This window comes from Rhinichthys klamathensis, unplaced genomic scaffold (genome assembly GCF_029890125.1).
Source record: "Rhinichthys klamathensis goyatoka isolate OS25496 unplaced genomic scaffold, OSU_Roscu_1.1 h1tg000125l_1, whole genome shotgun sequence".
Taxonomy (NCBI): Eukaryota; Metazoa; Chordata; class Actinopteri; order Cypriniformes; family Leuciscidae; genus Rhinichthys; species Rhinichthys klamathensis.
The window spans coordinates 17,785-42,243 of NW_026606662.1; the positions used below are offsets into that span (position 1 = coordinate 17,785).

A 24,459-nucleotide genomic window follows, 5' to 3' on the forward strand; every position below is an offset into this window, starting at 1 on the left:
CAAAATGGAGTGAACAGATGTTTCACTCAGAGAGGTATGAAGGGCTCCAAACAGGCGGATGGAACAATAGAAGGTTTATGACACAAAGCTAAAATGTTCCTGGAGCATAACCAGATATGTCAGACACAGAATAACATAAAGATTTGAACAGTCAATGTGTTCACATTTAATAGTTAGAAAATAGAACCTAAAGGAAAAAAAGCAGGCTTGAAAAGACAATACAACGCATGCCAGTATTGTCATTGCACAAAGAAAAGCATTAGGTGTATTTGAATATGATGGCTTATGTAATTTACCAACCACACGATTGTCTACTAAATTATATATATATAGAACAAATAAAAAACACATTATTTTCCAGTCCTGATAATAGTAAAAACTATAAGTGCTGCTTTGATACATGGATTTTTTTTTTTTTTTTGCCATTTAGATAAAAGATTGCTTTCACAATAACTCTGATACTAAGCTCTAAATGTCTACCTGAATGATGATCCCAGTAAGAAAGATGAGCTTCTAATCACATTTATCCTCATTATTTCTTTCTTTGTGCAAGCCAAAAATGTCTTTGCAAAAAAAAAATCCTGTAAACTTACATCTTGCACACATTAAAAACATGATTAAAGCGAATAGAAACCAAATCAAATGAAAGGGGTTCTGCTTTATACCACTGGTGTGTGTCTCTGGGTAAGTTTATGTTGCTTTTTATTTCTTACAGATTTACAGTACAAACAGCTTGTCACCATGATATTGACTTTAAAATCTGCTATTTCTTAAAACTGGTGTTGTCAATCGTAATTTCAAAGAAATAATGCCTTAGAATCACAGCTCAGGAGATTTTTTTAGTGTACAAGAGTTTCATTATCACTTCATTCAATCGCAATATAGTTCTAATACGGATTTTGCTATTTTACTAAGTACTTTTCATATAAATGTGAGTTGTATTTGTAGGCGAGCAGACGATCTGGACTCAATTCTGCCTTTGGAATTCACTATGTGTGTGACCTGTCGATTGCCTAGACGTGATTGAGGAAAATGTTTGTAACACGGAGGAAGAGGAAATCTCCACTTCACACTACAGGAGGAAAACTACAGAGGAAAACAGGATGAACATCCATCCTGAGTCTGCTGTGCGTGTCTGTATGGGACCTCAACGCTTACGGCTCTCCGAAACCAGATGCCTTATCCTTCAGCAGATCAAGACACAGGTGACAACTCCAACTTCCTGTGGATGCAGATAGAAAAATGTAAAGGGCTAGATCAACCAATGATCGAGCAGTTCTCTAAAATAGCTCAGAGGTACATCTCACGAAGCTTCGTTTGGCAAGCATATATAGACAGAGCACAACACAGTGTTACAAATTCTGACAACAAAAGAACAAGGAAACAAACAGGGTCAACAGCCAGGAAGAAGAAGAGGATTAAGGATGCATGGTGGAAGGGTAGGGAGGAAAAACAGTAGAAGAGGCCAAGATTGTAGAAATGTTTCTGATGAAATAAGGGCCACTTGTGGAACATGTTCTCAGTCATGACCTTAAGGCAGAGGCGGGTCTAAAGGTGCAGCCGGATGTTGGGAGAACAATTCAAATGTTTGTAGACAGAACAGGTATGTAATCAGACAGTGTTCACTATACTGTAATACTGTATACTTACTGTAATGCTAGATTACAGTAGTCCACTTGTATTTTACATTATACAGTAAATATACTTTATAGAGACATAATGTAACACAAACACACACACACACACATATACAGTGTGTGTGTTTGGTGTATATATATATATATACATTTTTTTTTATTCTTTATATCGCATTTCAATTTGTTTACAGAACAACAGTAAAAGTGTAATTGTGAAACCTGTCCAATCTCTTGCAATCAATATCCCACACAGAGACAGAGCAATGTGTAAAGTTGTACTGTTGAAATATGCCATACAGATAAAGTGCAGTCTTGCGAAATTTCAGTCATTGTCATCAAAATCGTATCCATAATTTACATCTACAAATTCTGACTATATTGACAACATCTTGTTTGTGAACAATGACACAAGGACTTGTCATTCTGATGGCACTGATATATTTATTAAATACTTTTGAGAGATGAACTAAGGATTTCGAGCAAGTTACAGGCTTTTGCAGGTGTGTGGTGCTGTACGAATTGTTTTGAGAAATGCACCCACTGGTTTGCAAATCTTAAGGATGATTCAAGAAATGTACCAAAGGGACTGAGAAAAACTGTCATATATTTGCACGTTATTATAGGCCAGACGTGAAATGTAACAATCCAACACAACACTATGGCAAATTTTAGAATTGGAGCTATGCAAATATGATTTTTCATATCTATATTGTCATTAGCTGCTGTGAAGTGATCTTACCTTCAGGTGGCTGTGTCATAGGAGGCTTGAGGCAGTACATGTGGTATCCCCGATCACAGTCATCGCAGAACAGAAGCTGATCCTACAAGAGGACGGCATCACCAAGCTGTTAACTCTCTCTCTCACACACACAGTGTGTGAACCATACAGTTGAGTGTCAACCATATGAGGAGGCTGGCATATAATTCAAATATTAGCAAAGTGGTCTGTCGGTAATTTCAAATGCACAAGTAAAGAGTGCCATCTTGTTTGAGATGACGGAAATAATATAAAACTATTTCTTTATGCTCACACACTATTCTATATGTCCTCCATTAGTATTGAAACACTCACATCGTTCTCTGAGGTGCCGCACAGACTGCAGGATTTACACTCGATGCACTGCCACTGGTATGTTCGCACAGCCTGCATCATGTTGTCTGTGAACTGCAGACATGAAGGATGGCCTGGTGAAAGAGAAAGATGAGAGAATAATCTGACAGAAACAAGTGTAGCTAAACTCAGACATTAACAGCTATTATATTGTTTTCGGATGTACTAAGCAATTTATTAGAGAAAAACAAATCCACATAAAATGTAATAAGACTAATCATTAAATAGTTTATTTATGTAGCCTACTTTAAGATGGATGGATGGATGGTGGACAGACAGATAGATATAAATGGATGGATGGATGGCTAGATAGATCGATAGATGGTAGCAGATGAACAGATAAGACAAGTGATTCCACACGATTTGTATGAACGAACGAACAACAGTTTCCTATAAGCTCCACCTTCTGTTCTGCCCTCCATACACAGAGAGAGGGTGAGCACAGGTTTGGAAAATGCCAGATGGTTCTGTAATCTCTCATAGCTGCCTCTCTCTCTCTCTCTCTCTCTCTCTCTCTCTCTCTCTCTCTCTCTCTCTCTCTCTCTCTCTCTCTCTCTCTCTCTCTCTCTCTCTCTCTCTCTCTCTCTCTCTCTGTCTGTCTTCTAGGGAGGTGTCATTTCCTCGGCCTGCTCATTTCCTCAATGAGACTGTGAGAACAGCAGGCTCCTCTTGCTTGGATGCTCAGTAGAGCATGTGCAGTTTCCCCAGTTTGGAAAGCATGTTGGGTCTTGGCCTGAAGTGGGATGTTATGTGAAGCTCTTTCCCTACGAGCGCTGCTACAGTACCTCGTTCCTCTCCGTGGATCTGTCCCTGGTATGCAGAACTGTGTTGAGTACATTATGCCAACATGCATCTTTTGCCTTGATTTATTCCCTGCAAGTGTATGGAAATATGCCTTATGTGCATCAAAATTCAGATATGAAAAATTCGATCTATAAAAATTCTTATTAACTCATTTTTTTTATGTCTAATATTTTGATAGAGTGCTCTAAATTGCATTGAAACTATAAACAACAATGGCCCCAAATCATTTGGTCACAAGCAACACTCAAAAATGTGTGAATGTCTTTGTGTAATGCAAGAAAGCGGAATTTATTTTAAAGAAATATGGCACACATTTTTCAAACAAAACATTTCACAAAAATAAGTTTGCTAGGTTTCAATGTATAAAACAACATACCATTCGAAATAAAGGCAATTTTGTGACACTTTTGTTTGTAAGACATTAGTGAAACATCCATTTGAACTTGATGGGAACTGACTTCATGCATCCGCCATGTTGTTAAACTAGTTAAAAACGGCTCATAAAAGTGGTTAGTTCTGAGATGAGGTTTAGGATCATTTACCTGCAGAATTAGTTTGATATTTTATGGTCTGGTTTCACAGACAGGGCTTAGATTAAGCCAGGATTAGGCCTTAGTTCATAGTTCATTTAAGAAAAAACATTACTGGTGTGCATCTTGAGACGAAACAATGGCACTGACATATTTTAAGATAGGTCAGTGCAAGTTGCTTTCAGTTAAAACAGCTCAAATATGCATTTTAGTCTGGATGTAGCTTTAGTTGATTCTTGTCTGTGAAACCAGGGGTAAATCTAATGTAGTGTCATTCAGACATTTGTAAGTGTTCAATTACTGTTTGAGATCACTGCATATAACATGTCCCCTGTTTCCCTTCCTTGAAACAAAATGAACTCAGAGTAATTCATAAAATGAAAAATGTTTAATGTTTTCAGTAACAAAATCCAGTGAAAGACTTGCAGGCTGACATTTGGAGTAACAGGACTCAGCAGCGACCACAGCAGGGACGACAGGTTGCATGAAGTGTGTTCTGTGTGGTTTGAGCCACAGGTCTGCATGACACAGAAGCAGTTACAAGCATCATCTCTAGTCATGTTGCCCTTTGGCTTAGTATTAAATGAAATTAACTTCAAATGTTAAACAAAGTTTAGACATCGAAACACTGGGAGAAATTTGTGGGCTTATATACATTATACAATATCTTAATAAATTATATATTTTTGTTTTCAAAAATTAGGCCCTGAAATAGAGACAAGATCGAAAGCATTAATACGGAACATTTTTCGCAACCGTTTAAATTGAAAAGTGACACATGAGTTCACCATAACAATAAATAGAAGAGCTTTTAAAGAGCGAATATAGCTAATTTTGTTCATACAAAATGAATACAATGAAATTTCCCCATATTAACTGGGTGATGTCCCTGTGACTAATGTGTATTGTGCCATTTATTGCATGTATTCTGCTTTCTAGTTCACATTTACTGCATTTCCCATTGAATGTAGGAAGCTTATGTGCTTGCAATCCAGTGTATTATTTGCAGTTACACATACACAGTTAATCCTCAGAGCTGGATCTCTTAACAGAGGTGAATGGTCCAGATTTTATTTGCAAAACAAAGCCTTCATGGGAATCATTGCACATATGCTACAATTGTACCCCTTCTTGTACCTGTTGTTTCCTGAATAGTAAAGGGGAGTTACTCCAAAATCAGTCAGTCCTTTTTCTTCTTACTCAACAAAACTAGGGAGAGGCCAAGTATCATGTATCCTCCAGTAAACTGATTTCAAATGTCCTTTTGTTGTTGTTGTAGCTTTCCTGAGAAAGGAGGAGAGATGGACATTTAAATGCCAACTGGCTCTTACCTCTCTGCAAACTGTCCTCCCTTCTTTCTGGATCCAATCAGGGCCTGGCCTCAGCCCTTTCTGCCTTCACCTGATCCCTTTCTTCGCAAATATTGTATTTAACCAGAGATATTGTAAAAACCCTCTTCACTGTCCGACCTACAGACACATGTTGAGTATTTTCTCCTCCTTGAGGTTTGCAATGCTGTAATGTCTATTTCTAAAGTTAATTTCCACATTATCTTACATGGCGATGTGTAATCAACGTCCACACACTGGGAACGTCAGTGTTTTCCATTTCGGAAAACAAACAGTCCAGAAGTAATGGCTCCTCTGTCCGATAACTAGCACCTCTCAGTATACAGAAGTGAGAAGCAATAAAAACAACATTCCTTAATTTATAAAAGGCTGCAACTTTGTCCTTTGAAAGCAATTCCTGAAGTTAACTTTGTGTCTGGAGTTGTGAATCCATTATGCATGCTGCTGCAAAACAACAGGAAAAAAGGAAAAGAAAAAAACAGGCAGCAGACACATGCCCAAAGTTTCTCTGAAGCTGTTTTCTTGAGGTTTCTCCTTTGTCTATCTGTACTGAGGTGAGCCTGTGCTGTCGTCGGACAGAAGCCCGTCCAGGTCGTCCTCCTCAAAGCCGTGAAAGGTGGACGCCTCGCTTTCTGAAGTGTCGCCGAACATGTCCAGAACTCCACCCGTCCTCCTCTTCGCCCTGGTCCCAGCGACGCGATCAGCTGACATGCATGACGGACATATCAGCATCACAGTGGAAACACACACAAGTAACACTGCAGTCAGCTAGGACTCACACTCCTCTGAGCTTGGACAACTTGCAGTACTTGCAGTTACTCATACTACGGCTTGCATGTCTGATGCCCTTGCAATTGCCTGAATGTATGCTTATCATTGGTTGTAGATAAAAGCACCTTAATAGCTGTATGTGAATCATAAATCTTTTAAAGGGAGAGTTCACCCAAAATGAAAATTCTGTCATTATTTACTCACTGAATGTTGTTCCAAACCTGTATGACTTTCTTTCTTCCAGGCTTTGAACAACGTGAAGGTGAGTAATTAATGACAGAATTTTCATTTCTGGATGAACCATACCTTTTATCAATATTTTGTTTTACTGAAGAATACATCATTTGGTCTCTCCCTGTCCTTGCTATACCATTCGATTATGAGAAGGCAATGGATCACACAGCCAAAAAAAAACAAAAAACTAAAAACACAAAGAATGGAAGCATATGAGCAAAATGAATATGAGAATATTTTGTACATGTGAACTTGTATAATTGATAATGCCCTAAACAGTTAAATTTGAGTATGTTAAGAGTTGAATAATTTAAGGAAATATACATGTGACCCTTCCAGGACCATTTGCTAGCAAGAGTAAAACAAAAAACGCAAAACACAAGCACTCGAAGAGATGAACAAAAAGTCACATTTAAACGTTCATTCTCATCACTACAAACACAATGCACATTCTAAATGCAAGCATGAAAAAATTCTCTTTTTAAGATTATTTTTTAAAGACCGGAAATAATTACAGAGAGCAAATGTTTTCCGCCACCTTGTAACCTTTTCGAATCGACCTAAGCAATCTAAATTAGTCTTATGTTTAGCTACTTATATCTTAACACACACGCACTCTTTCACTGTAAAAACTAAAAGCATTGTGTTGGAATTCACACTCATCTTCAGTGAACATTAAGCTCCGCCTTCTTTGATCTGATTGGTCACCATTTTGACATTGACGAGCGCTGTTAGACCGCTGAGTCAGACCAGCCTAAATATTTACATTTTTAAAACTGTCTGCCATCCTAACAACAAACAGAGCGATGCATAATGGATGGCAGCATAAAGAAATATCAAATATTGGTGGGGTCCATGGTGGTTACGGCCTTGATGTAAGATGCTTTTGGACTTTATAATTTTGGCATCAGCCTTGCAAAAGGGCATTATTTAATGTTTTCTTTTGCTTTAATAGAATCCCATTACACTCAGAAAGCAGTTTGACAGAATAGCACCTGCTTTCTCCTTCCGACTGTGACCTAGCCATGGTCAAAACAGTCTTAGCAGAAAATGAATATCAAATAGATGATTTTTATTGAAATGTCTTTTTGTACGGCATCAAAATCTTGGCAGAACTATTTTATATTAGAAGGAGAAAATAATGCAAATAAACAATAACGGTATTAATGAATTTATTTTATCTCTATTTTATTTAAATGATTCTACATTTTAAGATAAAAGTTCAATATTACTGCTAAGATTTTTTTGTTGTTGTTTTGTTGCACAAAATATATTTAAGTAAATATCAAATAGTAATTATTCATTTTCTCAAGTCACATGCAGGATAAATCCAAAAGTTATCAAGTGCAGTCAAATACTTGTATATTGTGATATTTGTATTATGTTACATTTAGTAAGTAAATTATACTGTCCAATCTCTGCTCACATGTTGCTTTTCATACAACATGTTTCTAAATGGAGCAAGAATTCACGAATAAACACCAAGACTGCAACAGATAAACAACTGTATTAAAGCAGTGGTAATCTGCATTAGTGGTCGACCCATATATATCGCCATGGCCAATATATCGACTGATTTGTGCCATTTTTAAATATCTAATAAACATTTTATTTCTCAAACCGTGCAGACTTTGTTGAATCCAGCTGTGAGATCTTCTGAAGTGTGCATTTGTAGCCTGCATAAAAACGTGTGTATTCTGTGCATGTCGGTCAGTCTGTGTGAATTGAATGTGGACAGGAGAGTTCAGCTTCACTGGTGACGCACAAAAGACAAACTTTAAACCCTTAATTTCAAAATATTCTGCACTATATCCAGTTCACTATGTGTTCACACAGTTTCACATATGTGCTGTGTGTAAAATTAGAGTTTCTTTGTCATTATTTAAAAAATATGATTCCCAGTGAGCACAAACTTACCAGATTACCGATTGTCCTGTTGGTAACAGTGTTTACTTCCTTTTTATTCATTTTCTTATTATATTTCTATTCATATTTTCATGTTTTATTCATATTTCTTTATTTGTGAAAATACTGCAATATGATTACATAATTAAGAAGTTTACATCTAACTTATAAGTCTGTTTATTTTATAGATTTAGTTTTTAACTCAATTTCAAATTATTTATTTCTAATTTATGAAATATTAAGTAAAATAGGATAAATATAAAGTATAAATATATCGGCTTTATATCGGCCACCCTGCTCTCTAAGATATCGCATCGGCCATAAAAAAAATCAATATCGGTCGACCACTAATCTGCATATTTCTGAACCCACTGTGCTGATTTCCGGGGCACAGATTAAGCCTAGTCTGGTTTTAAATCACTGCTAATGGCAACTCTCCATTAAGAAGCCTTTCTAATAGTATTAATCTGTGTCTGGGAAATCATTTCAATATTACACGGTTATGCCAAGCCAAACCCAAATCACACTCAGCGAAACTCCATAAAACAAATAGACAAACATGCTCTAGCAAAAAAACACGAAAAGATGGGATATGCACAAACAAGCTGATGAAATGTGCTATTGATGCATGGCATGATAAAATGGGATTTTAAATTTTACTTTTGATGGATACATATACACTAAATTTCATGGGCTTTAATTTGAATGTGCTAAAGCTTTTTCAGATCAACTTAAAAATATATTAAAAATAATTATTATAATTGGTATCATAATTTCTAGAAAATAAAATATAAATGTTATATGCATGACATTTCTATGTATATATAAAAGCTAAATGTTTTTTCTGTTGTCCAATGTGTATGTGTGGAAACCCTCAAACCCTTTTTCACATTAAAATTCCTTAAAAACAAGAATGATGTGTGTATAATGATCATACATTTCTGCTTCCTTTAAATAGAACACTAACATCACTTAAACTTAATACGTCAATAAAACAAACATCTATGTGCTTCTGATTTGTGGTCAAAGTCAAGGTTTTACTGACCAAATAATACTGTACCTACTGTAATCTGGCCCATTTTAGAGCACCATTACACTGATTACAGAGAGAGAGAGATAAATCTCTGAATACTGTCTTTGACAGCTCTTACTGTTTGTTTGTTTGTTCTGGCAATACATTTTAAAAATATTTATTTTTAAAAATTTCTATTGGCTATGCCATAGCAAAAATCTCCCTCAGAGTGAGAATAAGGCTAGATGGAGGTGAAACTACCCTACTTGATCTAACATGAGCAGATACTGTAACTGTAACTGAGTAATAGAGAATACAGTGAAGTGAATGGACTCACCAGAGCGGCCGCAGTCTGAACAGGAAACCAACTCCTCAGCCTGGCCTGTCTTCCTGTTAGAGCCTGAGTCTCCCAGACAGAAGTCACAGTAGTCATTAGGGATGATCGTGCCATCAGGACCTTTCTGTGCTGTAAAAATAGTGCAAATTAAAATAAAGGGAAGAGTTAAATATGACAAGATTTTAGTATTGAAAAGTATCAATAGAAAATATTTCCATCTAATTAAAATGAAATATCTCCATAGATATTTGTGTGTAATGTATTACATATGTTTCTGAATATAAAAATGTCGATACAATGTTGAGTATTTGGTCTTGTTTTAAATAATTTTTTCCATTGTTGTGCTTGTTGTTGTTATCTGTTGGTGTTTTACAAGCAGGATGTGGCTGTTGGTCGGAGAGGTTGAACATTTTGAACAAAAAACAGCGTGAAATAGGCCCTGTCCCAAATGGAACCCTAAGCCCTCGCGAGTCCACACTTTCATGACGTAATGCCACTTTGGCCGTCAGGTATAGGTCTGCTGCGGAGCTCGTTGGAAAAGTGTGCATCGAGGGTGCATATCAGCCACAGCCATTGTAAGTCCACAAGACCACAAGTACACACGAAGTGTGCCAGTTGGGACAGGACCATAGACGTGCAGCACCATGCCACGCTGCTGTCCTTTTTAAATAGGCGGTGCTCCCATTGAAAACAACTGAAAAAATATGCTGGCCTTAGGAAAAAACACTTTGGTGGACACATGGCCTAAATGATGTCTGGAATACGCCACCAGAGAAAAAAAGAAAGTTCCACCGCAACAACAGACATGACAATTTTTTATTTAAAATTCCGAGGTTAAAAAAATGTTTTTAAGGAAACATACGCATGGATGAATTGTTCACAATAAGATTATTAAAAGGATAGCTCAAGCTTGTTCGCTTGACGTGTGAGAACCAATGAGGTTCATTCTCGTGTTACGACGTTTGAGCGTCAGCAAGAGGTTTGTTCTCGCGTGTCAAGCATGAACGAAGATGAGCGGAAATCTTAGGGGTTTGGAATGACATGAGGATGAGTAATTAAAGAAAGAATTTTTATTTTTGGGTGAACTATCCCTTTAAGATTAATTTAGGTGAATTCCCATTTCTTGCTGATATTAAGATATCTTTTTTTGGCACAACACAAAGCAGAATACCTAAAATCGGCTTAAAAACAGCAATGTGCTGAACTAATGGCTACATGGTAACTGATCTAATGGCTACATGGTATGTTGGGTGTTGGAACAACAGAAGCTTAGATATTAAAACATTTATTTTACATTTAAAAAAAAAATATTAACTTACGTTTGTGATTCTCATGGTGGACAGGAGGAGACTGGGGGATTTCAGTTTCTCGTTCTTCTTCACCCTCCTCTTCAGCAAGGTGAGTATGGGCATAATGGTAGCTTAGTCCAGGGCGGTTTTTGTAACGCTTCCCACAGACTAAGATAAAGAGCATTGGTTACAATGAGATCCATTTTAGTGGCAAACACTTCTCATTTACTATTTAGTCTCAAAGTTATTCTAATAATCAAGCAGGGACACTAACACATATCTAAGGAATTCACAAAGCAACTAGCAGTGGAATCAAAGCTCTACCACAAAATCTACAACGCATGTTCTCAGCCAGTGAGAGAGACATGCGGGGTGTTTTAGGCACAGTATTAGCACTGCAACCCCACAGTATGTCTTCATGAACACCTATAGGTACTCCTAAAGGCGTCGACCAGTAAATTGCAAGAGTTCAAGGAGTATAATAGGTGAAGTGACCTTTTTAGAACAAAGCTATATTACTTGTATATTGAATGGCACCTTTGTTGAATGTGGTCAGAATCTGTCTGATAAATTTTAGGTGCATTTATGTTTAGTTTTTAATGTGGTCAAGTGCTATCCGACGGTGATCCAATCACTGAAAACACATGTTGATAGGGATGCACCGATACCACTTTTTCCAGAACGAGTCCGATACCGATACTTTAATTTTTGGTACTCGCCGATACCGTATAACCGATACCTGTATTTTCACTGCATTTGTGATTTTTAAATGTATTGGTAGAGAAACCAAAATAATATAAATCATATTAGTTGGCTTAATTTGTTCATCAAATACATATTTCCTTCAGTTATTTTCATGCTTAAGACTGCCTGAAGAAGGTCGCAAGACCGAAAGCTTGCTAATAAATTGATCTTGCACAGTGTTTGAGTGTGCGGCTGCTGTATTTTTACAATTTTCCATGATGATTTAATGTAGCAGCACCTCTCTACAAGACTTTTTTGACGGATGAGCGGTGGTTCTTTTCTATTTTTTCTATGCTTAAGACTGCTAAAATGCATTGTATGAGCTTCTGTTACTTTCACTCTTCATTCTATTGCTCTTTCATATTTTATCTTTCATTTAATAGCACAGCATATTTAGAGCAGCTCCAGAAGGGCTCAGTGCTGAGGATTGGGTCAGTGGTACAAATATTTAGACACCAGTGAAATATTAATTCTTTATTCCAATTTTGATACTACAACAAAAACTACAGTAATCAATCAAATGTGAAAAAACTCTGCATACCCACATATGCATATAAATTAAATATAGATGGATCTTTTTGTAAAGTTACAAAAGGTAGCCTATTTAGTCAAGAGCAGTGAGTAATTTATTTCTCCTTTGTTTGATTAACATTAAAACACAGCAGCAGGTTTATAAGACTGCTGCCCCTTTAAGACCGAACGCACGGACCTCATTTGAATATACTGCGCGCTCAATCCACTGCTAGTGTTTCTCTTATCAGCTCGCGCACCACAGCTATGCCTATGTGTTACTATATTTCGTTTAATATTCCACTAATAACAATAACATTTACTTCATAGACAGCCTTCTTTTTTATCCCCATTATACTCTCTGTTGTCAGTGTTTCTTTGTCTGGACACAAGTGTACACACGCTGCTGCCTGGTATCGGTTGTTGGTATCGGAGCATTTTCATGAGTACATAAACTCAGTATCGGCCCGATACTGGTATCGGTGCATCCCTAAAATGCTTATTAGTTTACAGACATGGGATATATCACATAACCATAGCATAGCATTGAAGTGTGTAATGGATAGAGAGAAAACAAATGGCTTGCTGTTATTGAAAATGTTGGCTTTTGTTGTCATATTATGTAAACCTCAGCACAGAAAAGATGCAGTAAACATGTCAAGCATCTGTGGGTTGCAGACTGCAATACCAGCAAGGTAAGCACAATATTTTCACAGTAATAAATTCTCTCACTTCAAATCTATAAAAAAGGGATGACCAAACCATACAGGAGGAAAGCAAGATGTACAGTATCTAAAGAACTATGAAACTAAGAAAGAAACTGATATTTTTCTTTGATTTTTAAAGACAACCACAAACCATTACATTTTCTATATAGTTTTTCCTGCTCAACCTCAAAGAGGGGTGTATGTTTGATTTTAAAGGGGGGAAATGTAATAATGTTATTTTTTCTTTTTTCTGTTTATGTAACCAAGCTGGCTGAGAATATTAATATGAACTAATACTAAAAGCCTGTCCAATCAATCCGGCTGGCCCAATCCAGTGGACAGGGTGAAATCCCACCCCACAGTTTTTCCTGATGATCGCTTATTTTACTCTGAAGTAAATTGTATTACAGTTAAATGCTTTTCAGTGCTGTTTTTAGGTTGTCTTTTAGCGTCATTGTTACATTTATGCTTAAATGACTAACATACTAAAGCACATATTTTAAGCACATACAATTATAAAACTTTCATATATTTTAATTTGATTGCAGTTAATGTGCAATTCAGTGTCCAATAGCATTACATTCAGTTCACTTAAGTATATTCTTTAATTGCATATGTCTTCATCTAATGTGATTGTATATCACTGTAATCATTTTTGTTTAAAGTGCTTTTAAGTTCTTTATAGGGATAAATTGTTGTCAAAAATGACAGACCATAAGGTAACAGACCTTATTTTTGTACAGACCATTAAGCCAGAAAAGGGAAGCGACAACATGCATTTCGTTTCAGAAAACGGCACATCCAGAGTCAATCATTCCAGCAATGCAGTGGATTGCCTAGAACAGGGCCTGCAAATCTAGATTCAGCAATGAAAAGGCTAGGTGTTCAAGCTTTGCTATTTTAGCAGCAGTGTTGTTAGCCATGCATGATAGCTTTGACCAAGCGGCGTGAAATATCAACAGCAGCTACAGAGAAAAAGACTGAACCAGCTGATTAATGTTAATAATTCCTCCCCGACATAAGCATTAAATGATTAGCCTTGTCATTAGCATAGCCCATATGTCCGAGCAAGAGGAAGATGGCAACATGGCTGAATACCTGAGTCAGCAGTTTTTGAGTTATGCTTTTGTTTGTATCTGTCTGAAACAGAGGAGACACAAAGCAAAAGAGGAGACAGAAAACAAAATACAGGAAGTAAGTTACATTCAGAGAGGCCTCTGGAACCCAAAGTAGCTCTAGTATCTCCTCTGGAAGTCACATGCTCTTGATATATTATAACAGGCGACCATGCCAAGATGAGAAACACAGGCAGGTACCATATGACAAAATGGAAGACTTTTTTCAGGACCCCAAAAATAAGACAGCCAAACAGCAGTAGAGTCAAAATAGTTCAAATCTCTTGATTAACACAGACAACAGAGTGAAATGAAAAATAAATACTACTGTTATACACTTCTACTAAGTTCGATTCATGTATATACTGCACTAATATATTGCTTTTCATAATTTAATAAAAATAAAAAATATATTTGTAATTATATTCAACAATAACAATTTGGGGGGAAAAAAGAATGTCACAAAGTGTCACAAATTAGCTTATTTGATTAGTGCAGAATCATAAATATTTGTATTCATTTTAATGTTAGATTTAAAATGTTTCTAAATTCGAATACATTGTTTATTTCGAATTAGATTTTCAATATCACATTTTCTAAGCAGACTTTTGGACTCGAATGCATAATGGTGGTTTAGGTTACAAATTCGATTTTTCCTAATTAGTTTTTCTATTGAAGTTCGAATGTATATATATATATATATATATATACTGTATTTCAGGTTTCTTTGACTTTAAGGCACACATTGAATATGAAAGTGATGAAATTGACACTTACTGTCACAAACGTAGGGTTTATCCTGATCGTCATTGGCCGCTGCTTCTGTTCGCCTGCGCCCAGAGCCTCGACCCTGATCAACATATTAAAAAAACACATAATCACTTTTTACATGATGACATAATCACTATTTATATCATTTCTCATTTCTTTATCTTTTCTCTGTCTCTGCACACACCATAAGTCAGATATTTCTCTCTCTTGTTTTATTTCTCTCTCTGGCGTCAATCCTCCATTTATTTCTTGCTCTCACTTGCCTTTTTTCCTTCACACCATCCACAGACTTTGATGAGTCATGCTCATCACTCACCCTGCCTTTGTTTCGATGCTTCCTCTTTGGTGTGTCCACTTCAAAATCCTCATCGTCATGGAAACCATCCCCATTTTCGTCTGCATCAAGCACCCTCTGCAGAGAATGAAGAAAGTTGGGGTAAGCGATTAGATGACAAAGATCAATGCACTGCACAAGAAAATACAATAGTCCACATATTCAGAGAGATGGTGGAGAACTTTATTGCCGTACACTTTGTAGTAGCAAAAACAGAAAATGAGACATAGTACAAGAGACACTACAAATGTTAATCAATTTGCAAGTTTATCAATTTGAACTCAAAGTATGTGTAATTGTACAACAGTTATTTCTCGTCCTCCATTCTTTATGAGTGAGCCAATGACTCGTTTATTCAACGAATTCATTCAAAGATGCTGATCCATTTAGGAACAAAACAAGTGACTGTTTGTATGAGTCAATGTATTGGTCATTCAATCGATCTGTTCAAAGATGCTGATTCAGTCAAGAATAAAACAAGCAACTGTTTTATGAGTGATCTTTGAATAATACAAGTTATTATTATTATGAATACTACTATTTTTATGAATAAGTCATTTAATCATTCATTTAACTGATTTGTTAAAAGATGTCGATTCATTCAGGAATGAAACAAAAGCCTGTTTTTATGAGTGAGTCATTGAATCATTTATTCAACCGATTAGTTCAAAGAGACTTATCCATTCAGGAACAAAACGCCATCTACTGTATGTTGCTTGGAAATGCGAGGGTTGTTTTATCTGTGGCATCATTTGGATGCATAAACTGAAAAAGTTACTGGCAAAATTGGGTCTAAAATGTAAGTCAAACTTAATATTAACTTGTTTATTCAACTGTTGTTATGGAACCAAGATCACACTCGCAATTGTGCGTTTTTTCTGAATGATATTCAGGAGCAACACTCTCGCTCGTGTGATATTGAGTAGATATATAGTAATGTGCAGTGCATTGTGTAGAAAGCATGCTGCAATTTGTGCCCTGTCAAGTCTAGTGGTCCTTGCCCTAATAGTATGGTATTGTTTGCCAGAAGGTAGGAAACAAAACAGCTTGTGGCTGAGGTCTCAGGTGATGGATTGGACTCTACAGTGACAGTGAATGGTGGATATCACTGATTGATGGTAGATTGCATCTTATAATCTTCTGCGCCCTTGCCTCAAACCTTTTCAGACCATCTCTGTCTGGTTTGGTAGCGCTTCTGTACCATACAGTAATGCAGCTAGTGAAGAAGCTTTCCATGGCTTGAGAGAAACAGCTTATTTACTATTCATGATTATATGGTTACATTTTATTATTTGTATTTTGTTGTTGTTTTTTCCCGTGCTGTCTGTGAATCTTTTAGAACAGAGCTACAACCTGTACCTTAAGCCACCCACACATACAAACTACTTTTGCCTTGATTTTTGCCATCAGTTGATGGAGGTCAACAACAAGAGGCAAATTAATGCTTTGAATTATCAATGACGGGATCTGAGAAGAGAACAGATGCGTCGCAGATGTTCAAGAGATCCAAGAGACCTGACAGCGATCCAAGTCCTGTAGTGTTTTGACTGGAACTGACATTGGTAACTATATACAGTTGTGTAGTGTGTAAAGAACAGCAATCCAACGACTTTGGAAGCCATGTAGTGAATGGGCGGCATTTGAAATGACTGTCGATGTGTTACCTGGATTTCCAGTAGTGTCTCTTCCTCTTTCGAGTTATTGTTTCTCTTCTCCAAGATCCCGTCACCTCGTAGCAGTGCCTCCAGGGCCGTGGCTTCCGTCGGTGGGGCTTCCCTCTTGGCCATTAGCTCAGCCTCTAAACGAGAAAGAAAGAAGCAGAAAACGGGGTGTCAGGTGGTCAGCCAGTAGAAAAAAATCCACCAGTGAAAATGGCCACTAGTGAAAATGTTTCTATTTTGCGTTATGTATTTCTATATTTTCAAATCTTTGTTTATTTCCAGGTTTAAATAAAACCCCAAATTAAAGTCCCAGATTTGTTCTCAGATTTTTTACCCCATTTTATACCTAAAAAGGAAGTACAATCATCTGGAGACACAGACAGTGAATTAAATCAATAGTCTGAATAAACTTCATGAATTAGCTTCACACAGGCAGACAGATGCATGTGTGTGTGTGTTTGCCAACATCAGTTTGGATAGCTTTCTTGGATACACCAGCCATCAATACATTTTTATAGCGTGGATAGCTTTTCAAGGCTCATTAAAGTTGAAAAGCTCCAGGTGTTGAAGATAAAATAAAGGATGTGTGTGAGTGGAGGAGAAGGCAAGAAAATAAATAGTCATTGGCTGTGTCTCATTTCACTCCCTAGATCTTTATGACATGAATCGGTATTTCTTGAATCCTAATGGGCACTAGCAGGGGCCAGGATCCACTAAACATTGGGACACTTATGAGTCATGACTCAAGGTCATCCATTCACACGTAGCTGAAATTGAAAATGCTGTATATGCATTTGCTGTTAGAAGTTAAAATGTACAGTGCCATTAAGAAATATGTGCTTGTTTTGCATTTTTTAATAAAGAAAAACAGATTATGTACATATATAATAACTTTCATACACTAAACAAATATAATAAAGCTAGGCACAAAAAGCTTACAATTTAAATATCAATACCTCACAACAAAATATACAACTGGAGTCGGTTCGGGGTCAGTACGATTTTTTTTAATGTTTTTGAAAGAAGTCTCTAATGCACAACATGAGGCCTGCATTTGATCAAAGATACAGTAAAAATAGAATTATTAATACATATAATATTATAAGTTTCCTTTGTGATGGCAATTTTCAGCAGTCAATAGCAGTCTTCAGTGTCACGTGATCCTTCAGAAATCATTCTAATATGCTGATTTGCTGCTCAAGAAACATCTCTTATTATTATCATAGTTGACAATGGTTGTGCTGCTTAATATTTCTGTGGAAATATATATATTTTTTTTTAGGATTATTTGATTAATTAAAATGTCAAAAGGAAATCTTTATGCAACATTATACATGTCTTTATGGTCATTTAATGCACCCTTGCTGAATAAAGTATTAATTGGAAATAAATCTGACCTCACACTTTTAAACAGTAGTGTTTAAGAACCAAAAAATATATGTTAATCTTTAGTCTTTTTTTAATAACTCTAATACCTTTTTACTGGCTTACAAGCTTTCCCTATTCAACTGATGTTCAGGGGTTGTTTCAGTGCATTCTGCGAATTTCTAGGTAGGGAGGGAATGTTTCAGTGCAGTGGAACCATGGGCAGCCTTAGTTCTGTAAACCTTAGTTAAATGTCCGACTCCCTGGAAAGTGCACTTACTAATGCACTACTAGTGACCTAGGGAGCTGAAAGAAATACACCCTTAGATCTGACACATCATTTTAATTGTTTTCTGATCTATAACCTGCTCCCACAAGCAGTGGCCCTATCATGTGTTGCCCCCAGATGTTCTTACTCCTTTCCTTTAACCTGTTAAATGTATGAACATGATTGAGAATGTTTATATGAATCTCTGTCCTTGTCTTTATTCTCTTTGTGTCTGATTGAGTCGAGACACACTCTTCCCCTGGGAGAGGAGCTGAAAATAGCGCAGACTGCCAGTCAGGGGCTGATTGCAGCCTCCCATCCCCCGTTTCCAGCCGCCAATCATGACAAGAGGCTAAGAGAGGTTGATGTCTACAGACACAAATCATAAGGTTTTAATCATCGCAATATAATGCAGTGATACTGTGATATGTATGCATGCCATTGGCACAGAAAAAGCTTGCACTAACTGGAAAGAGCATGTACTGCTTTTAATTAAGAATTCAGCACGATAACTCAGAGGAGCCTGTTTCAAATGGCAAATGCAGAGACTAATGAATATATCAGTTTACTAAGATGCAGCTATTTTGTGTTGTTAGCCTAATTGAATCAGTTTATTGAATTAGAGACTGTTCTACATGCCACATCTGCTGTGGAGAAAAAGACTGCATATGAAGATTTACATTGGAATCACACTTGCTTGCTTGTCATCATGAACCAGACTTGGATGGGATATTGGACACCAAACCTGTTTACAGTGGCTGAGCACCCAGAAATGTACAACACAAACATATTTCAGACAGGATGCCCTGCTGCCTGTAACAGACCAGAATTATGCCTCTCTATACGCGTAAATATTACAATTCCAGGACTCTGGAAAACACATAACTTAGAGGGATAGTTTACTCAAAAATGAAGATTATGTCATTATTTACTTTTCTTCATGTTGATTGTCCAAACCTGTTTGACGTTCTTTCTACTATGCAACATTGAATACAGTGTATAGAATAGTTTATGGTGCTTTTACATCTTTTTTTTTTTTTTTTTTGCTTCAAAGCTCCAGTCCCAAAAACTGCATTAATTGCAAACAAGTACACTATGGTTCAAAAGTTTGGGGTCAGTAAAATTTAGTTTTGTTTGTAGAAGAAATTAATACTTGTATTCAGCAGGAACACAGAAGAAAGTCAAATAGGAACTGAACAATGTGAGGGTGTAAATAATGACAGAACTTTAATTTTGGGTGAACTATGCTATCAGAATAGACTACAATGCATCATATATATATATATATATATATATTCATGATGCCAAATGTGTAAGGATAGCAGTCATGTGACTTGAGAGGAGTTTTGGAGGGGCTTAATTGCTGTTCCAGCGTTACACTTTGTAGGAGTTAGCTCTGTCATTCAAATCCTGATATCTGCATTATTGGAAACGGATCACACACAACTTGATGCCTAAATCAGTTATATTCACTTTTTTTTTGCTGAATTGCTGGCTGAGCTCCAAGCGAAGGTCAGTGGTTCATGTATTGCTTTACTGCTATTGTATTTTCAGGGACAGCTAAGAAAATAATAGAGTGGCTTTCTTGTTGATACAGACAGGCCTTTATCTAGTTCCTCAAGCCCTTCTGTAGCCTCCCCCCCCACACACACACCCACACCCACACCAGTCCCCTAGACTTACATTCTAATGCTGCATGGCCAAATGATTAAAGGGGCCTGATCAGGGCACACATAGAGACAGAGAAGGATAATGAGACCCAGATGGGCCAGTTCTACAGCCTCTGAATGACCTCAGAGCAAAGAAGCAAGGGCGGAGAGAGAAAAGAGAAGAAATAAAGAATTCAAAATCAAAATGTAAGCATGAGAAAAATTACACAATTAGCCGCAATCATGATCTCACCAAGTCTGAGTTCACAAAGGCGAAGCTGCGGGTCTAGTGGTGGGTGAAGTCGCCTCTTCTTTCTCCAGCAACGCGCTGGGTAGGTGTACATCTGACCTGCCGCCAACCCTGCAAACACAGAAAGTAGCATGGTTTGACTTTGAATAGGCTCTTACACACATTCTTTACAAAAACATTCTTTGGACGGGATTCGTTTTGTACAGAATGTTTAGGTTATGATCAATAACAGGATATTTGTGGATAAACTTTTGAAATGGGCCATTTTAACAAAATGTACACTACTGTTCAAGAAGTAATGTTTTTGAAAGTAGTTTCTGATGCTCACCAAGGCTACATTTTATTGGATAAAAAAAATACAATAAAAACAGCATATTGTAAAATATTATTACAGTTTAAAGTTACTGCTTTCTATTTCAATATATTTTAATGTAATTTAAATATAATTTATTCCTGTGATGGCAAAGCTGAATTTTCAGCATCATTACTCCAGTCTTCAGTGTCACATGATCCTTCAGAAATCATTCTAATATGCTGATTTACATTTCTTATCATTATCCATGTTGAAAATGGCTGTATGCTTAATTTTTATTCTATTTTATTTGTTTATTTATTTAACAGGGACAATGCAGTCAAACATAGTTACAATACAAATCCTGCAACTGATGCGCCACATAAAGAGTTTATAGCTAATGCTAATTTTCAACTCCTGTCCCTGGTTGGGCTTTTCTAAGTACATTGTAAAACAGATACATACAAGTATAAAACATTCACATTTCTTCAAACATACACTCACTCACTCACTGACAATATTTAGCCATTTAAAAGCCATTTAAAATGGCTACAGTTTTGGTTTGTCTTTAGCCACAACTTTTGAGTCAGATATAGTCTTAATGTCAGATGGTAACGAATTCCAGAGCTTACAGCTCTTAACAGAAAAGGCTGTCTGTGCGAAGCTTGTCCTGCAGTGTTGTACAGTTATGATTTGTGGTGCTTCTGGTAACTTTTTTGCTGTTCTGTATTTGAATAAAGTGGCTCGGGTGCTAAATAAATGTGCCAAATAATTTTGTGGAAAGCATGAACAGATTTGATTTGAAATAGAAATCTTTAGTAAAATTATACATGTCTTTACTGTCACTTTTTTTAATTTAATGCATCCTAAAAGAAAAAAAATCTTGCTGATCCAAAACTTTTGAATGACAGTGTATGTAAATGTGTATTTTATACATTTACAAATACTAGTTTATTTGTGGTTTAACGGCATGCCAGATTTTGTGGATATTTTTTATAACGAGAAAGACTAAAATCTACCCATCAACGTATAGCAAAAAAAAAAAAAAAAAAAAATCATGCATACATAGGATGATGGTTTGCTTGCTGTAGGTAAATTGTCATTCAAACACGTTTTTTGACAGCGAGAAAAGCCATACAAATTTCATTTTACAGGTATCATCCTGAGAAACACAAAACTAATCTTTTCCGGACAGGGATTCAGACACAAGAATTTTAATGAAACATCTTAAAACAAAAACACTGGCATCAGGGGTGTTGACAGAGTCATTCTCTCTGATTGACCCATAACACATAATGCATTTACATATGTGAGGCACATGGTCTCAGTTATGCATCTGTCCAGTCTCCTAACGGTAATATAGAGGAATCGAGAGAGAGAGAAACCCAGAATAAAAAACATGCAATAAACACTGGTCTACCACAAAGTGTAGGGTGTGGCTATGGAGCTTTTAGTTGCGAGACGCTGACTCTATTTGTGTCCGGTTCTCGGCAGGCATATTGTTCCCTTTGGCATCTGTATGTTTAGATATTGGCTGTTTTGGTTAGATAATAAGAAAAGGAATGCTGTGTGACTAGAGACAGAACCCTAATGCATACTTCTGCCTCATTACATTGAATATTCTATTTCATTGTTTAACATGTGACAAGCGGAAACCTACAATTTCCTAAACACTAGAACACTGTATAAACGCTCATCAACACGTATTATTTGCAATCCCTGTGCCATCTGCTTTAAAACAAATTGTGCCAGTCTTTATCCTTAAATCAAGCTGCATTTTTAAGTGAAATTAAAATTGAGGTTTAGATGAATGTGTACAGTGCCAAAGTCCAACTTATCCAAATGCCTGCGGTGAGATAAAAAAATTGTGGAACGACTGGATACGACACCATTTTAAACATTTGGTTACATGATGGCATCTCCAGATGACACCAGTTTACATCCAGTGTGTAGTTCATTTAATGCACATTAACACATTGCAATATAGGGCTGGGCGATAAAACGATAACAATAATTATCGCGATATAATTTTTCTCGATAAAACGATATCAAGAGGTCGATAAATGTTCGATAATGTTTATGCAAAAGCGGAACGAAACTCATTTGAACCGCGCGCGCTCACGGACTGTTTATCCGCTCGGCTCAAAGTCCAAACGGCAGCGCGCGCGAGTAGAGCAGACGCGTTTACTCTGATCGGCCTCGGTCACGAGATTCAATGAGAGAAGTATGGCGTTATTATCCTGTCCAATGTCGAGAGCGCATTATTGTAGCGCGAAAGTACATTAATATTATGCGCGAGCGTGAATCTCTCTGCTCGCGCGCGGAATATGACGTGCCGAGCGTGAATCCCTCTGCTCGCGCGCGGAATATGATATGCACAGCGCGAATCTCTCTGCTCGCGCGCGGGAACTGGGCGCGCGCTCTCAGATACACTTCTCTTGTAAGAATTCTCTCTCTGGGCTGAGTGGGCTCGCTGCCTCGCTCAGAGAATATGCCTGCACTTAAAACGTGTTCAGTGCAATCGCGAATTGCTCCTCTTCCCCAGCTAACAATTTTAGGTTATAAGAACGTTTTCATAACGTTCCCATTAAGTTATAAAAACGTTATTTATTTCTGAATGTTCTAGGGAATTTCAAAAAGTCCAGTTTTTTAGACGTTGTATTAACGTTATTTCTTGGTTATAAAAAAAGTTCAATTCTCCCGTTATGTAAACGTTGTATTAATGTTATTTCCTGGTTATAATAACGTTAGAACGTTCAATTCTCCCTTTATATAAACGTTGTATTAACGTTCTTGTTTGGTTATAAGAACGTTATTCAAACGTTCAATTCTCCCATTATATAAACCTTCTCTTAATGTTTTTCTAAGATAATGAAAAACGTTTCATTCAATAAAAAAAACATTAAGAAATGTTTTAATAATTATTAAAACCTTTCTTAATGTTTTTTTATATAACAAGGTAGCCTATATAATAGGCCTAGCCTATATGAAGAACCTAAAATAAAAATAAAAAAAGACCCATGAATCATGTCTATAATATGTGTAATAGCCTACTCCACTGAAGTCGAGTTGAATTGAACCCAAGTAGGCCTATAGTTTATTCCAGTAAACCGATTAGGGTTGAAGTGACCATATGAAATTAACATGAACATAAACTTGGACTAAACATAGAATCACCAACAATGGTACAGGGAACAAAGCTAGACAAGAGACAATGGGAACACAAGGACAAGGATTATGACCAAAAACAACCAATGACATCCACAAGTTAAAGTTAATTTAATTTATATAGCTCATTTTTACAACAATTTCCAAGTTTATGTTTATGTTAATTTCATATGGTCACTTCAACCCAAATCGGTTTATTGGAATAAACTATAGGCCTACTTGGGTTCAATTCAACTCGACTTCAGTGGACTACATTACACATATTATAGACATGATTCATGGGTCTTTTTTTATTTATTTTTGTCTTAATTTTAAAATCTGAAAGTTCTTGTTTTAGGTTCTTCATATAGGCCTATTATATAGGCTACCTTGTTATGAATGAAACGTTTTTCATTATCTTAGAAAAACATTAAGAGAACGTTTATATAATGGGAGAATTGAACGTTTGAATAACGTTCTTATAACCAAGCAAGAACGTTAATACATACAACGTTTATATAAAGGGAGAATTGAACGTTCTAACGTTATTATAACTAGGAAATAACATTAATACAACGTTTACATAACGGGAGAATTGAACGGTCTTATAACCAAGAAATAACGTTAATACAACGTCTAAAAAACTGGACTTTTTGAAATTCCCTAG

At 36.5% G+C, this 24,459-nt stretch overlaps 1 protein-coding gene across 5 annotated transcripts in view; it reads right to left on the reverse strand.

Annotated features, from left to right (window-relative positions):
* Positions 1–425: 425 nt before the first annotated feature.
* dpf3 (double PHD fingers 3) overlaps positions 426–24,459 on the reverse strand; it is a 50,311-nt gene continuing 26,277 nt past the window's right edge. For 2 of the 5 annotated variants that reach the window (XM_056256228.1, XM_056256232.1), the window contains exons 3-12: positions 20,357–20,464; positions 16,825–16,958; positions 15,143–15,238; positions 14,833–14,905; positions 14,039–14,080; positions 11,010–11,147; positions 9,691–9,819; positions 2,710–2,822; positions 2,377–2,458; positions 426–1,222 (exon numbers count right to left, since the gene is read on the reverse strand). In XM_056256228.1, coding sequence (XP_056112203.1) covers positions 1,155–1,222; positions 2,377–2,458; positions 2,710–2,822; positions 9,691–9,819; positions 11,010–11,147; positions 14,039–14,080; positions 14,833–14,905; positions 15,143–15,238; positions 16,825–16,958; positions 20,357–20,464 — 983 coding nt within the window. In that variant the 3' untranslated portion in view covers positions 426–1,154. Of the gene's footprint in view, positions 1,223–2,376; positions 2,459–2,709; positions 2,823–5,637; positions 6,136–9,690; positions 9,820–11,009; positions 11,148–14,038; positions 14,081–14,832; positions 14,906–15,142; positions 15,239–16,824; positions 16,959–20,356; positions 20,465–24,459 lie in introns of those variants that run through there. The other 3 variants (XM_056256229.1, XM_056256231.1, XM_056256233.1) reach the window with 3 other exon arrangements.